This window comes from Schistocerca piceifrons, chromosome 5, assembly GCF_021461385.2.
Source record: "Schistocerca piceifrons isolate TAMUIC-IGC-003096 chromosome 5, iqSchPice1.1, whole genome shotgun sequence".
NCBI classification, from domain to species: domain Eukaryota; kingdom Metazoa; phylum Arthropoda; class Insecta; order Orthoptera; family Acrididae; genus Schistocerca; species Schistocerca piceifrons.
Genome location: NC_060142.1, coordinates 357093722 through 357107933, shown reverse-complemented (window position 1 = coordinate 357107933; position 14212 = coordinate 357093722). Strand labels below are relative to the sequence as shown.

The window sequence follows — 14212 nt, the reverse complement described above, 5'->3', positions numbered from 1 at the left end:
ATGCAAAAGTATCTCCAAATTTTCAGTGAATGGACATTGTTTTAAGACATTGGATTCATCTTAACAATGAACTATGTTCAAATCACCGTCCAGCCATCCTGTTGTAGGTTTCCATTGGCTTCAGGTGAATGCTGACAGGGTTCCTTTCAAAAGGATACGTCAGATTTATTGCTTGTTTTTCTTCAGTTTTAGTCATAGTATCATGACGATGAGCTTTTGAATTAAGCAAGTGGTTCTTCAGGTTAAAATTCAGTGAAGGTAGTTTACATTTTCAAGCAGAAACTCTAATTATTTTGAAACACTTTTGACACACACCTCAAGTAAATTGTAAAGCTGGTCTGTTAGTGAGGCTCAAGCCAGTTCCTTCTACATTTGTTTCTTACATCAAAGACAATTTTCCATATATTAAGCTTGGAGGAGATTATACAGACAAAGCCTTTATTTCTTGAGCCACAGGCAGAAACATGTAATTCCACAATCAGAAACATGAAATCTGGCAAATGGAACCAAAACATTGCATGCTCTGTAAAAACTTATCATATTTCACATCATAGTATACACATTTTACCTTCAGTTTGCTTTCCTTGCAGTCATTCACCATGTGAAAATTTTTAACTTCTCTTTCACAAAGAGATTTCCATATTTATTCCACAACAAGCTGCTGTTAATCCACTTAGTTGCAACTCGGTATCTCTGTTTTATTTTGGGGCATTTAAGAGAGGTAATTTTTGATGACGACAATAATAATGAGGAAACTGAATTTTTTTACTCTTCTGTATTAAGTTGAGCTTTTTTCTGGTTATTGTTGTAGATTTCATTTTAATTATGTATATTGTATTTGACTACTGTAACAGCATACAAGCATTCTGAAGATGAAGCTATGAATGTATATGTTGAATATCTTTAATTTGTATTGCAGAAAGCTTTCACTGATGCATAATGTTACACTTTAAAAATGTTAGTGATGTGAAGTGCAGCACCAATTGCATTAGTCTTCTGTACACGTTTCAGGATTCAGATGATGAAATATCACACCTAGAGTGGGAGACTGTCCGTGTTCGATTTGTGAAAGCAGGCACCTTGGAGAAACTTGTTGAGAGTTTAGCAACTGATGATGGTGAACTTGAATCTACTTATATTAATGTCTTCCTGACCACATACAGAACTTTTGCCAGTGCTCGACAAGTACTCACTCTGCTGCTTGACAGGTAGAAGCTGCTTCTATACATGTAGCCATATTAAGTTTTAAATGTAGTTCTGTAGTACTGGTACATATTTTTTAAAAGTTCAGTAAGTCTGATATGATTGAAGGTGGCAAACATTTAATTATAGACTATATCTTAAGAGAAACAATACTGCTCCAAAATACAATTTACTGGGCTTCCGGAACTTTTGTTTCTTTAGCATAAAAAGGACAGACAAATTAATGGCATTAATTGCATACATCCATACAGTGCTTAGTTTCTACATACAAAACGTGCTAAGATTTGCATCTGCTAGTTATTTTTCTCTTCTGTTATTTTCATCATTGTTGGTGTATTTTTCATAGCTATTCTATAGTTCATAAAAATAGCTATAATTAATGTAAAATGGCTACAAATAAATTCTGTAATTACATCATGTGTGTACCAATTGTACACTGATGCCTTTATATTTGACCTGTACTCATGAATGGCATTCAATTTATCTTACCGTTAAACTATAAAGAGTCCTACTTATCAGTCTTGGGCCTAACATAGACACATTGTTAGTGACAATTTAAAAATAATTTGTTCCATTGTTACAGAATATTATTCTATATGCAACAAATTTCAGTTCCTATACAACAAAAAATAATATACATCAATTTATGAATTTTTAGAGCCTTTGATTTTCATTTAATTACAATGTTCAAAGAAAACATTTATGTAATATAATCAATTTTGTTTATTAGGTATGAACAGCTAGCAAATGGTAAACTCGACTTACCTGAGGCAGTAATGGAACAACATATGAAGTAAGTATCAGAAGCATACATAAAGTATACACTAACAGCAAAAGATAAACAGTGAAACAGAGGTGAAAATGTTGCTTTGTATATTGATAAGCTCTTATTACATTATTTACTTTTAAATTTTCTCAGTTTAAACCACCATATACTTCATTCAGTAAAAATTAAATTAAAACAATAGAAAATATTACAAACCAATGTAAAAAAGCAGCAATTTGGTTAAATATTTAAGCAAATTATCAGCTTGAAGCTTTAACTAATTGACATTCCTAATTTGTTTGATAATCAAATATTTTGAGGTCTCAGGAATTTTGTTTTTCACCAATTGACCACATTATGATCCTTTTATACCATCCATCAATGGATTTATTTATTATTTAGCTTATTATTTGGCTGCATATTCAAATGCCACCAAAAACAAAAATGACTGGTTTGTATGCTAGGAAGCCTGTTAAATGCATTCCACTTTAACCATGCCATTGTCAAGAAAGAGTTGATTGTGTAGGGAGCATATTGTTTGGCATCGGCAACAGTAGTCCAGTGAGATGTTTTCCGACTGATCCCGCTTCACTGAGGCAAGTGGTTCTGCCCATCAGGTAGTGTGGAGAGAGGGGAACACATTTCACAGCACAGAATGTTAACAGATGTCTTCGGTATGATCTAGGCATTATGGTGTGGGCAAGCATTATGCACAGTGGCCAAACACTGCCGGATACCTTTGTGCGAGGTACCGTTACTACACGGCAGTACTGCAGGGAGATTATTCTGGAACATGTCTGTCTGTTTAGGGGTGCAATGGGACCCTACTTTCTGTTTATGGATGAAGATACCCACCCAAATAGAACCATTAAGGCCTTTGACACTGAAAATTGAAGATATCAAATGTCTGGAATGGCCTGCATACTCTCCAGCCCTAAACCCTGCAGAACATGCCTGGGATACTCATGGCAGATGTATTTCTCAATGAACATCCCCTCACCAAATCATGTAAGGACTGGAAACTGCCTTGAGAGAAGAGTGGGACTTTATCCCCAAGGACTCCTCAATGGTTCGGTAGCCAGCACGAATAACGGGTGCAAAATGTGCATTAGTGCCCTTTCCATTGGGAGTCTCACCTGTGGAAACAGGAATGTTATTTATGTCTGTTATTGTGCTTTCCCATATGGTAAAATCTGTACCGACTGTCATTCTAAATACCACTCAACCTCTACTACATATGTATTGTGTTTCATATCATCCATCATTGCCTGTAATTATTCCTATCCAACGATGTCTTGGTTCCTTAGCAAGTGTCGAGCAGTGTAATATTTCCATCTTGTATATATTTCAGTTTTGTTTTGAATGTTCATTACACTGATTAAGTCAATGTAGAGGTATACATTACTATTAATGCTGTTCGTTTTTCATGTGTTTGCTAACTTTTGGGAGTATTTTGAAATGGGAAATTTCATGTTTCTTTCTATAAAATATTCTCAAACATTTTTACTCATAGGACTCTAGTCCTTGCGTTGCATGTGTGGCTGGATTCATTTCCTGAAGACTTCAGAGATCCCCCAATGCATCCTACTCTTCATCAGCTGCTGTACTTCTGCCAACAGTATCTACCTGAATCAGAACTTGAAGTAAAAGTGCGGCACAGGCTTGACAGGTTCAACAAGGAAGACCAAATGTTAGGTATGTTACAACGTTACTATCAAAATTATTTTATGGTATTGTGCTACTACATTTGTGACTCTTTTGTAAGAATGTGTGATGTTCCTGTGTTACAGCTTCTTTTCAGATTCTCATAAATTTTAAAAAGTATGAGCACAGTAATTAAAAATAGTTTGATTGAAGAGTATACAAAACACCAACATTCACTTTCATAACAATGTAATAGGTTGTTTGCAGATGACAATGAGAGATCGCTCTGCAGCCTCTCCTCTTCCTGCCGATTGCTACATTGCTTTCCTGGCTTCTACTCCCTGTGCCTACAGCATATGTTTTGTGACAGCATGATACCCAAAGTATTAACAGTTTTATCTGTAACACAAATGTTGTATAATGTGTGTAGTAATGGTATGCATAGTATTGTTATGAAATGATATTATGAATATATTACCAAACAGTTGGATGAGAAATTTGGTAAGTGCAGAGAATAATTAGAAATTTAAACAGATTGCCATAACTGAGACGATCAAGAATTATTTTCTTGAACACGTTCAGTGGATGCCATTTTGCTAATTATCTAAGAAGCACAGCTCATATTACCTCATGAAAAATGGAGTTAAACTTCATATCAAATTTTCTGAAACTATAAGAGCAAATACTGAAGTTAAAATCTTTGAAGTCATACTTAAGTAAGCTATTCCTTCATTGAAGCATATTTAAGTGTTTGAAATGCACTAGATAAATATTTAAGTGTATGAAGTGTACAATTTTACATATGTATCCATAGAAATCACTTTCATCTGTACATATTTCAACTAATTTTTCCAATGCCTTACGAATATGCTGTTTTTGTAGACAACAGGACCAGTGAAAACACAATACAATAAAGACAGATTGTGAGTGTGATCATAAGGGTTTTAAGTATCACTTAAAAAAATATATATATAATTAATTTTTCATTTGTTAGCAGGTACGTATCTAGGTACACACTGGAATTCCCATGTCATAGTACCATAGCACACCACCAGAAGTGCCAAAATAAAATGGCACAACTCTTTGCTAAAGTGGAGTACCATGCAGTGATTCATTATCAAAAGCTGGAGAAACATTGTAACTGTATCAGGCCAGTTCAGATGGCTAAAGAAGTTACCTAGAATTTCCTGACACAGTTGCAACATTTTCACTGCTGCTGGAAACATATTATTACATGATACTCCACTTCATCAGTTGGCTGCACCATTCTATATTTTGGTTCCTCTAATGGCGTGCAATGGTAATGTGGTACTGGGGAAACAATGTTTACCCAGACCACAAACATGTACTTGCGAACGAGAAAAAAATTCATAATGTAAGTTTACTTTTCCTAGATGATAATTAAAACTTCAAATATTGCTGATACAGTATGGTAGATAAACTGAGGGAACTGGTGCAAATGGACGTCAGAAGGGATGGGAGAGGGAAAGAAAGAAGGTTGTGATAGAACATGAGCAACGAAGAGAAGGAGAAAGAAAGTGGCATGACTGATTGAGAAAATAAAATAAAAAGAAGCACAACTGGAAGAAGATCAAGACATGAAGAGAATTTCAGGTAATTTAGTTGACAGTCAAGAAACAAGAGTTATTCTTACTTTGATTGTACATACAGGTGTATGTCTGTCTTAGAGAGCTGTGATTTTGTCTGTAACTTCATGAATGTTGACATCTGTTTTGAACACACTGATTTGGTGCCACTGAGTTTCTGGACAGTCAGCTGCTATGGTGTAATGATATATGTATTCAGTGTTCCTGCAAGTTATGTGATGCAGTTTAAGTTTTGGTGGTTGTGAGAAGTGTTATGTCATGTGCTGAGAGGCTTGGAGCCATAGTCTGACTGACACCTCTTACTTTGTCAGTCTGCTTCATTATAATTATAAGATTGTGTCTGTATGTAATGAGTTGTAATTGGAGAATGCTCAAGTTGTTTCTTTGTTCTTCATAAGAGTTAATCATAGGTACAATGGTGTATCTGTAATACTGGAGTAGTTGCCTTGTAGTTGATGCTTGATGCTGTATGAATGAGGCAGAGATGACATAGCCAGGGAGTAAGAAGCAGTTGGTGCTATGAAACAAACAGCAGGAAAAATTGTGCAATTGCTCTTGAGCATGGACTATGTAGATCCCACCAATGAGGAGGACCTCTAGAGATGTGGGACAGGTCGAGATACATATTAAAGAAAGGGAGCAACTCTTCTAACTGAAACTGTATTAACAATGAGCACTCTCTGCGGTTAACAACCGGAGTTGTAAATCGGAGCTTGCTCCAACTAAGGTTGACAACCTTCGACAGTCAAAAATGGAAAGGTCTTTTAGGAAACAAATTCCACCGTCCTGCTCAAAAAGGCTACATCGGATTCGGTGGGTAGTCAACTAGAAGACAGCAACGAACTGGAGCGTTTGCAACCATCCAAATGCACACTAAAACACAAAAAGAAGATTAAACATGAGCAAATAAATTATATAGCAACACACAACATAAACTCACTACTTCAGACCGGAAAACTCAAGGAGCTCACAGATGAACTAAATAAACAAAAAATTTTAATAGCAGGGATCCAAGAAATGAGAAACACCACAGAGGACCCATTCGAATCACAAGGATACAGAGTTTATAATGGGAAACCGGGACCGAGGGCAATGAAACAATGTCCCCAGTTTGGAACAGGGTTTTTAGTAAACATAAAAATAATAGATTCAGTAACGGATTTCCAAGTAGTATCACCAAGAATTGCGACTCTAAGCTTTAAAACAATGAATAAAACCTATACAATAATAAATGCTCATGCCCCAACAAATGAAAAAAATTGTCTAACAAAAACAAAGGAAGAGGTAGATAAATTTTGGGACCTTCTAGAACAAACTGTGAACAGAGTAAATAAAAAGAATGTAAAAATCTTGTTGGGAGATTTCAATGCTCAGTTGGGAAAAGAAAGGAAATATAAAGATATAATTGGAAAATGGAGTCCACATAAATTTCCCATGCCAGTCATGAGCACAATCAGGAAGAAATCCATCTCATTCTTTGGACATCTGATGAGAACTCCAGAAAACAGAATTAGTAAAAAAATAATACAAAAATTGTGGAATAGCAAGAGTGACATTAAATGGATCACAGAAATTAAGGAAGATATAAGAGAACTTCAAATTACAGTAGATGACCTAAAAAACAAGACAGAGAAAACCAGAATACTGCAAGACCCGCAAACCAGACTACAATTGAAAATCAATAAAAGGAGTACAGGAAGAGTTGTCTCAGATGAAGAAAGAAAGAAAATATCTGAAAGAATGAAGAAATATTGGGCAGACAGAAGAGCAAAACACCTTTCATATAAGAATAGCCTCTAATAATTATATTACCTAAATATATTAAGATATTGTCGAACCAAATTGTATCCATGTGTAACAACTTGTTTAGAACTTCGTATTTTTGACTACAGTGGTCCAATGAAGGCCATAAAATAAATAATAATAATAATAATAATAATAACAATAACAATGAGCAACCACAATACTGTTTAAAGCTATTAATGCTTATACTAGCTAAATTTAACCAAGTACATTTGAAGGAAATGCAATGTTTTGAAACAGTTTGTGGTGTAATATATACTCTCCTGGAAATGGAAAAAAGAACACATTGACACCGGTGTGTCAGACCCACCATACTTGCTCCGGACACTGTGAGAGGGCTGTACAAGCAATGATCACACGCACGGCACAGCGGACACACCATGAACCGCGGTGTTGGCCGTCGAATGGCGCTAGCTGCGCAGCATTTGTGCACCGCCGCCGTCAGTGTCAGCCAGTTTGCCGTGGCATACGGAGCTCCATCGCAGTCTTTAACACTGGTAGCATGCCGCGTCAGCGTGGACGTGAACCGTATGTGCAGTTGACGGACTTTGAGCGAGGGCGTATAGTGGGCATGCGGGAGGCCGGGTGGACGTACCGCCGAATTGCTCAACACGTGGGGCGTGAGGTCTCCACAGTACATCGATGTTGTCGCCAGTGGTGGGCGGAAGGTGCACGTGCCCGTCGACCTGGGACCGGACCGCAGCGACGCACGGATGCACGCCAAGACCGTAGGATCCTACGCAGTGCCGTAGGGGACCGCACCGCCACTTCCCAGCAAATTAGGGACACTGTTGCTCCTAGGGTATCGGCGAGGACCATTCGCAACCGTCTCCATGAAGCTGAGCTACGGTCCCGCACACCATTAGGCCATCTTCCGCTCACGCCCCAACATCGTGCAGCCCGCCTCCAGTGGTGTCGCGACAGGCGTGAATGGAGGGACGAATGGAGACGTGTCGTCTTCAGCGATGAGAGTCGCTTCTGCCTTGGTGCCAATGATGGTCGTATGCGTGTTTGGCCCCGTGCAGGTGAGCGCCACAATCAGGACTGCATACGACCGAGGCACACAGGGCCAACACCCGGCATCATGGTGTGGGGAGCGATCTCCTACACTGGCCGTACACCACTGGTGATCGTCGAGGGGACACTGAATAGTGCACGGTACATCCAAACCGTCATCGAACCCATCGTTCTACCATTCCTAGACCGGCAAGGGAACTTGCTGTTCCAACAGGACAATGCACGTCCGCATGTATCCCGTGCCACCCAACGTGCTCTAGAAGGTGTAAGTCAACTACCCTGGCCAGCAAGATCTCCGGATCTGTCCCCCATTGAGCATGTTTGGGACTGGATGAAGCGTCGTCTCACGCGGTCTGCACGTCCAGCACGAACGCTGGTCCAACTGAGGCGCCAGGTGGAAATGGCATGGCAAGCCATTCCACAGGACTACATCCAGCATCTCTACGATCGTCTCCGTGGGAGAATAGCAGCCTGCATTGCTGCGAAAGGTGGATATACACTGTACTAGTGCCGACATTGTGCATGCTCTGTTGCCTGTGTCTATGTGCCTGTGGTTCTGTCAGTGTGATCATGTGATGTATCTGACCCTAGGAATGTGTCAATAAAGTTTCCCCTTCCTGGGACAATGAATTCACGGTGTTCTTATTTCAATTTCCAGGAGTGTAACTTGCAGTGATGCAGGAAGGAGCCTATTGACTTGCAGTTAGCATCAGATTAGTCTAACTTAGAACATAATGTTCAGTTGGTGGTAATAATCCATTTTTTTCTATTAATATATTCCAGTTTCTTTTCTTCCATTCAAAATGTTAGAGTGCTGTCATGTTGAAGGAAGCCTGTGACATATTGCAGACACTTTAATTCTTGTTCTTTGTATTCACCACAGGCCCCTAGTCACCGGAAAGTGTCAGAAATGTGGTATCAGTTGCTTTAATATTATCTGTTCCTCTGGCTCAAATAGGGATCCAATTCAGATAGTACTAAAAAGTATAGATTACCATTTACAGCTGATCAGTTACATCATTGTTTGATATATTTCTGATCTATGTGTAAAAAAAAAAAAGTGGAGAAACTGACCCAGGATGTAAAAACATATGGGATTGTAACTGATTTATTTTCTTCATTAGTATTTCATTTTTATCCAAAGATGTCAATTGCATGTAGCATATTAAGTTTCCTAATAAGCAAATGATCTTAATAGCAAAGATCTGCATTACAGTAATTCAGATAATAAAAGGCATGTATTATTATTATTATTATTATTGTCAATCACAATTTATTCATAATGTGAACTAAAGTCCCGGAAAGTGTCAGTTTTCTGTCAAATAATGTTTGTTAGTGACATCATTAATTTATTTGTTACAGATTATTCAGAATATTCTTCTGGCAGCTTATGTTTTCATCCTTCCCTTGTCAATGGCAACTCTGCTCACTTTTATCACTTTCCTGATGTACCTGAGAGGCATTTTGCTGAACAGCTGACTAGAATGGACAGTGTAAGTTTTTTAAGTATTCATATTTTAAGAGCTTTATTTCTTAGTGAACAAAGACTTTATGTAGTGCTAACAAATTAGTTTCAGGGGGCTAAGTGTCTCTTTGAGATCTTGTTTCATAGAAATTGTATTGGAAATGTGTAAATGAGAAAAATATGATGATAAATAATAGACATTTCTGATAAATATCCCAAACCAGAAACTACAAACTCTGCTTATGATACACAGATGTGTTATTTTATTAGAAATAAGGAATGGGGACAAAAATAAAGAATGGGGACAAGGCAGCAATAGTAAGAGAATATTCATTATAAAATTAAATCTTTTGTAACTCAGGATTTATTGTATATATTTATTATCTGTTTTGATTCTCATTTAGTCTTGAGTAATTGTGGTGTTCTGTGACAAAGTAGTAACATGTTAGAATACGATGAACCCACTTTTGTAATTATTAACTACACAGCAATATTTTATGTCACAGAATCCCACAACTGTTATAGTCTGTTAAAAGTAAACCATATGCATACGGATATTTGGAATACTAATGTTACGAAATATGACACAGATAAAAGGGAGAGAGAGAGGGATGGGAAATGGATGCATTCTGACAATTTATGGCACTCCACAGTAATCCTTTCAAACTATGTTTATAAAATGGCCAGCCTCTAAATTTTTCATTTTGAATGAGAGAAGAAAAAAAAAGAAAGAAAGAAAGAAGAGCCTTAGCAGAATACATACAGGGGTATGAGAAAAAGACAATCTGTTGTAAGGAAGAAACACATAAACAAGAAGTAAATTTTGTAACATAGCTTTTGATCTGGCATTATAAATCGGAATACACAGTGTGACTCATGAAGATGTAAAGCTTGCTACCCTCTTCCTTTATGTGAATACATTTTAATATGTCTGGGTGGTAAGTTATTATTACTTACATCTAACATTACAATGAAAATAATCACTTTTTGACAATATCATGGAATTAGATAGACAACAAAATCTACTCAACAAGCGGTGGCACGAGAACACATGCATAAAAGAAGATTATACTTATGCAAGCTTTCAGAGCCAGTGGCTCCTTCTTATGGCAGAAAGCTTGAAGGGGAACAAGGAGGAGTGAAGAAAAAGGACTGGAGAGGTTCAACAAAAGGGGTAGATTTTGGAAAAGTCACCCAGAACTGTGGATCAGGGGGGACTTACCAGACAGGATCATAAGGAAAGACCGATTGTTCAGTGATCAGTCTATCCTTCCAATCCCATCCAGTAAGTCTCCCCTGACATACAGTTCTGGGTAACTCTTCCAAAATCTTCCCCTTTTTCTAAACCTCTCCAGTCCTTCTCCTTTACCCCTCTTCTTTCCACTTCAACACTTCTGCTGTAAGAAGGAGCCACTGGCTGTGAAAGTTTGCATTAGTATAACCTCCTCTTATGTGTGTGTGTTATCTTTCCACCACTTGGTGAGTAGATTTTTTTTTACATGTACCATTGTATTATACATACAATTTCCTACTTTCATACCAATTGTTTTACTAATATTAGTAACATTATTTGTCAAATTTACTCAGTAACTGTCTTATATTATATAGGTCTGCATTTTTTGGCAAATTAACATGATTGTGTTCAGACAATGGGCTAGGTTGTGCTGTTTCATAAACGAATAAATAGTACAAAGAATGAGTCTGCTATTATTTTGCATTTCTCTGAGAATATGATAAATTGTGTATGGCTCTACGGTAATTTATTGCCCTTTTCATTACTTACACAGCTTAGGTATTCTATGAGAGATTACTTTTATCTAGAACTGAGTTTGGTTATTTTTCTCTGTCGCTGATAAGCAGATTATTTGTCCCAGTGATTAGATTAAAAGAGTTTTTCTTTCATTCCAATTGATCTGTAGTGAGGAGGTTCTCCAGGAATAAGATCATGTCAGAAAAACAAAAAAAGTTTTTATTTATTTATAAGGTAATAAACATATAATATAACTACTACAATACTTATTTTCAATGCACACATTACTGCACTGAAATGGTGCAGAAGTTAGATTATACTTTATATATATATATATATAAAAAAAAACAAAGATGAGGTGACTTACCGAACAAAAGTGCTGGCAGGTCGATAGACACACAAACAAACACAAACACACACACAAAATTCAAGCTTTCGCAACAAACTGTTGCCTCATCAGGAAAGAGGGAAGGAGAGGGGAAGACGAAAGGAAGTGGGTTTTAAGGGAGAGGGTAAGGAGTCATTCCAATCCCGGGAGCGGAAAGACTTACCTTAGGGGGAAAAAAGGACAGGTATACACTCGCACACACGCACATATCCATCCACACATACAGACACAAGCAGACATATGTCTGCTTGTGTCTGTATGTGTGGATGGATATGTGCGTGTGTGCGAGTGTATACCTGTCCTTTTTTCCCCCTAAGGTAAGTCTTTCCGCTCCCGGGATTGGAATGACTCCTTACCCTCTCCCTTAAAACCCACTTCCTTTCGTCTTCCCCTCTCCTTCCCTCTTTCCTGATGAGGCAACAGTTTGTTGCAAAAGCTTGAATTTTGTGTGTGTGTTTGTGTTTGTTTGTGTGTCTATCGACCTGCCAGCACTTTTGTTCGGTAAGTCACCTCATCTTTGTTTTTATATATAATTTTTCCCACGTGGAATGTTTCCTTCCATTATATTGATATCATATATATATATATATATATATATATATATATATATATATATATATATATATATATATATATATATATATACAAAAATCAGTTGGTTTTACTGAGAAATTCATCAGTTGAGCAGGAGGAGTTGGCCACCAATAAATCCTTGAGGCTTATCTTAAACTGAATTTCATTGGCTGTCCAGCTTTTTATGGCTGCTGGCAAGTTATTGAAAATGTGTGTTCCTGAATAATGCACATCTTTTTGCACAAGAGTAAATGACTTTCAATCCTTGTGAAGATTATTCTTATTTCTAATATTGATTCCATGAACTGAGCGGTTGGTTTGAAAAAGTCATATATTTTTAGTGACAAATTTCATTAAGAAATATATTTATTGGGAAGCAGTAGTTAGTATCCCTAGTTCCCTAAACAGGCCTCTGCAGGATGTTCTTGGTTTCACACTACATGTAACTCCTACTGCACATTTTCATGCCCATAAAAATTTAGCTTGGTTTGATGAATTACCCCAAAAAATAATCCTATATGACATTATGGAGTGAAAATAAGCGTAGTATGCCAGCTTTTTCATTTTTATATCCCCTATGTCAGAGATAATTTGCATTGCAAATAGAGATTTGTTTAGATGCTTTAGCAGTTCTGTGGTGTGCTCCTCCTAGTTTAATCTATTATCAAGCTGAAATCCCAAGAATTTAAAACTGTCCACTTCTTCTATCTGCTTGTCATCATATGTTATGCATATACTCTTGGGACACCCCTTACAAGTTCTGAACTGCATGTAGTGTGTTTTTTGAAAGTTTAGTGACAAAGAATTGGTTAGGAACCAGTGATTAATGTCCACAAATATTTTATTAACCAATCTTTCTAAGACTTCACTTGATTTGCTATTTATTGCAATGTTTGTATCATCTGCAAACAAAACGAACTTGGCATCTGGTAATGTTACTGATGAAAGGTCATTGATATACACAAGAAAAAGTAAGGGTCCTAGAATGGAACCTTGTGGGACCCCACATGTAATTAGTTCCTAGTTGGACGATTCCTGATAGCTTAATACATGTCTCTTTCTTAGTAACAACCTTTGTTTCCTGCCAGAGATATGAGATTTGAACCATTTTGCAGCATTTCCTGTTACACCATACTATTCTAATTTACTTAAAAGGATATTGTGATTTACACAGTCAAATGCCTTTGACAGATCACAAAATATACCAGTTGTCTGCAATTTTTAGTCTAATGAATTAAGTACATTTTCACTGCAAGTATAGATAGCCTTCTCAATATCAAAACCCTTTAGAAATCCGAACTGCGACTTTGACATTATGTTATTTGTGATAACATGGTTATAAAGCCAATTGTATCTTTCCAAAAATTTTTGAGAATGCTGGCAAAAGTGAAATTAGATGGAAATTTGATACTATTTCTTTATCTACCTTCTTAAACAGGAAATATTCCACTGATAAATGACTGGTTACACAGATAGCTTAACATGTTACTTAACTCAGAATCACAGTCTTTAATTAACTTTGTTGATATTTCATAATACCCACAAGATGTTTTTGATTTTAAAGATTTTATGATGGACATTACTTCTGCTGGGGTAGTGAGGGTCAAATTCATATTATGGAAGTTCTTGAAATGATTGGTCTGAGGTATCCCATGGCAGCATCCACAGAACCTAACAACCCCATCTTTTCAGTAACAGCTATAAAATGTTGGTTAAAAAGTTCTGCAACACTATACACATCTGTCGCCAATGTATCATTTACTCTTAATGCTATTTGCCCCTCTTCATGTCTGGTTCTACTGGTCTCCTCCTTCACTATATCCATATTGTCTTTATTTTGTTATCTGATATGACTATCTTTTCCTTGTAATATATTTGCTTTGATGTCTGTATTACAGTCTTTAATATTTTGCTGTATTTATTGTAATGTGCTGTAGCATCAACATCAGAACTGTTTCAGATTGACAGATACAGTTTTCTTTTTGTTTCGCAAGAT

General features: G+C 36.9%; 1 protein-coding gene across 2 annotated transcripts in view; it reads left to right on the top strand.

Annotated features, from left to right (window-relative positions):
- LOC124798104 (ral guanine nucleotide dissociation stimulator-like 1) overlaps window positions 1-14212 on the top strand; it is a 576462-nt gene that overhangs the window by 490648 nt on the left and 71602 nt on the right. For both annotated transcript variants that reach the window (XM_047261355.1, XM_047261354.1), the window contains exons 3-6: window positions 1012-1208; window positions 1934-1996; window positions 3483-3664; window positions 9403-9533. In XM_047261355.1, the coding sequence (XP_047117311.1) occupies window positions 1012-1208; window positions 1934-1996; window positions 3483-3664; window positions 9403-9533 (573 nt within the window). The remainder of the gene's footprint in view (window positions 1-1011; window positions 1209-1933; window positions 1997-3482; window positions 3665-9402; window positions 9534-14212) is intronic.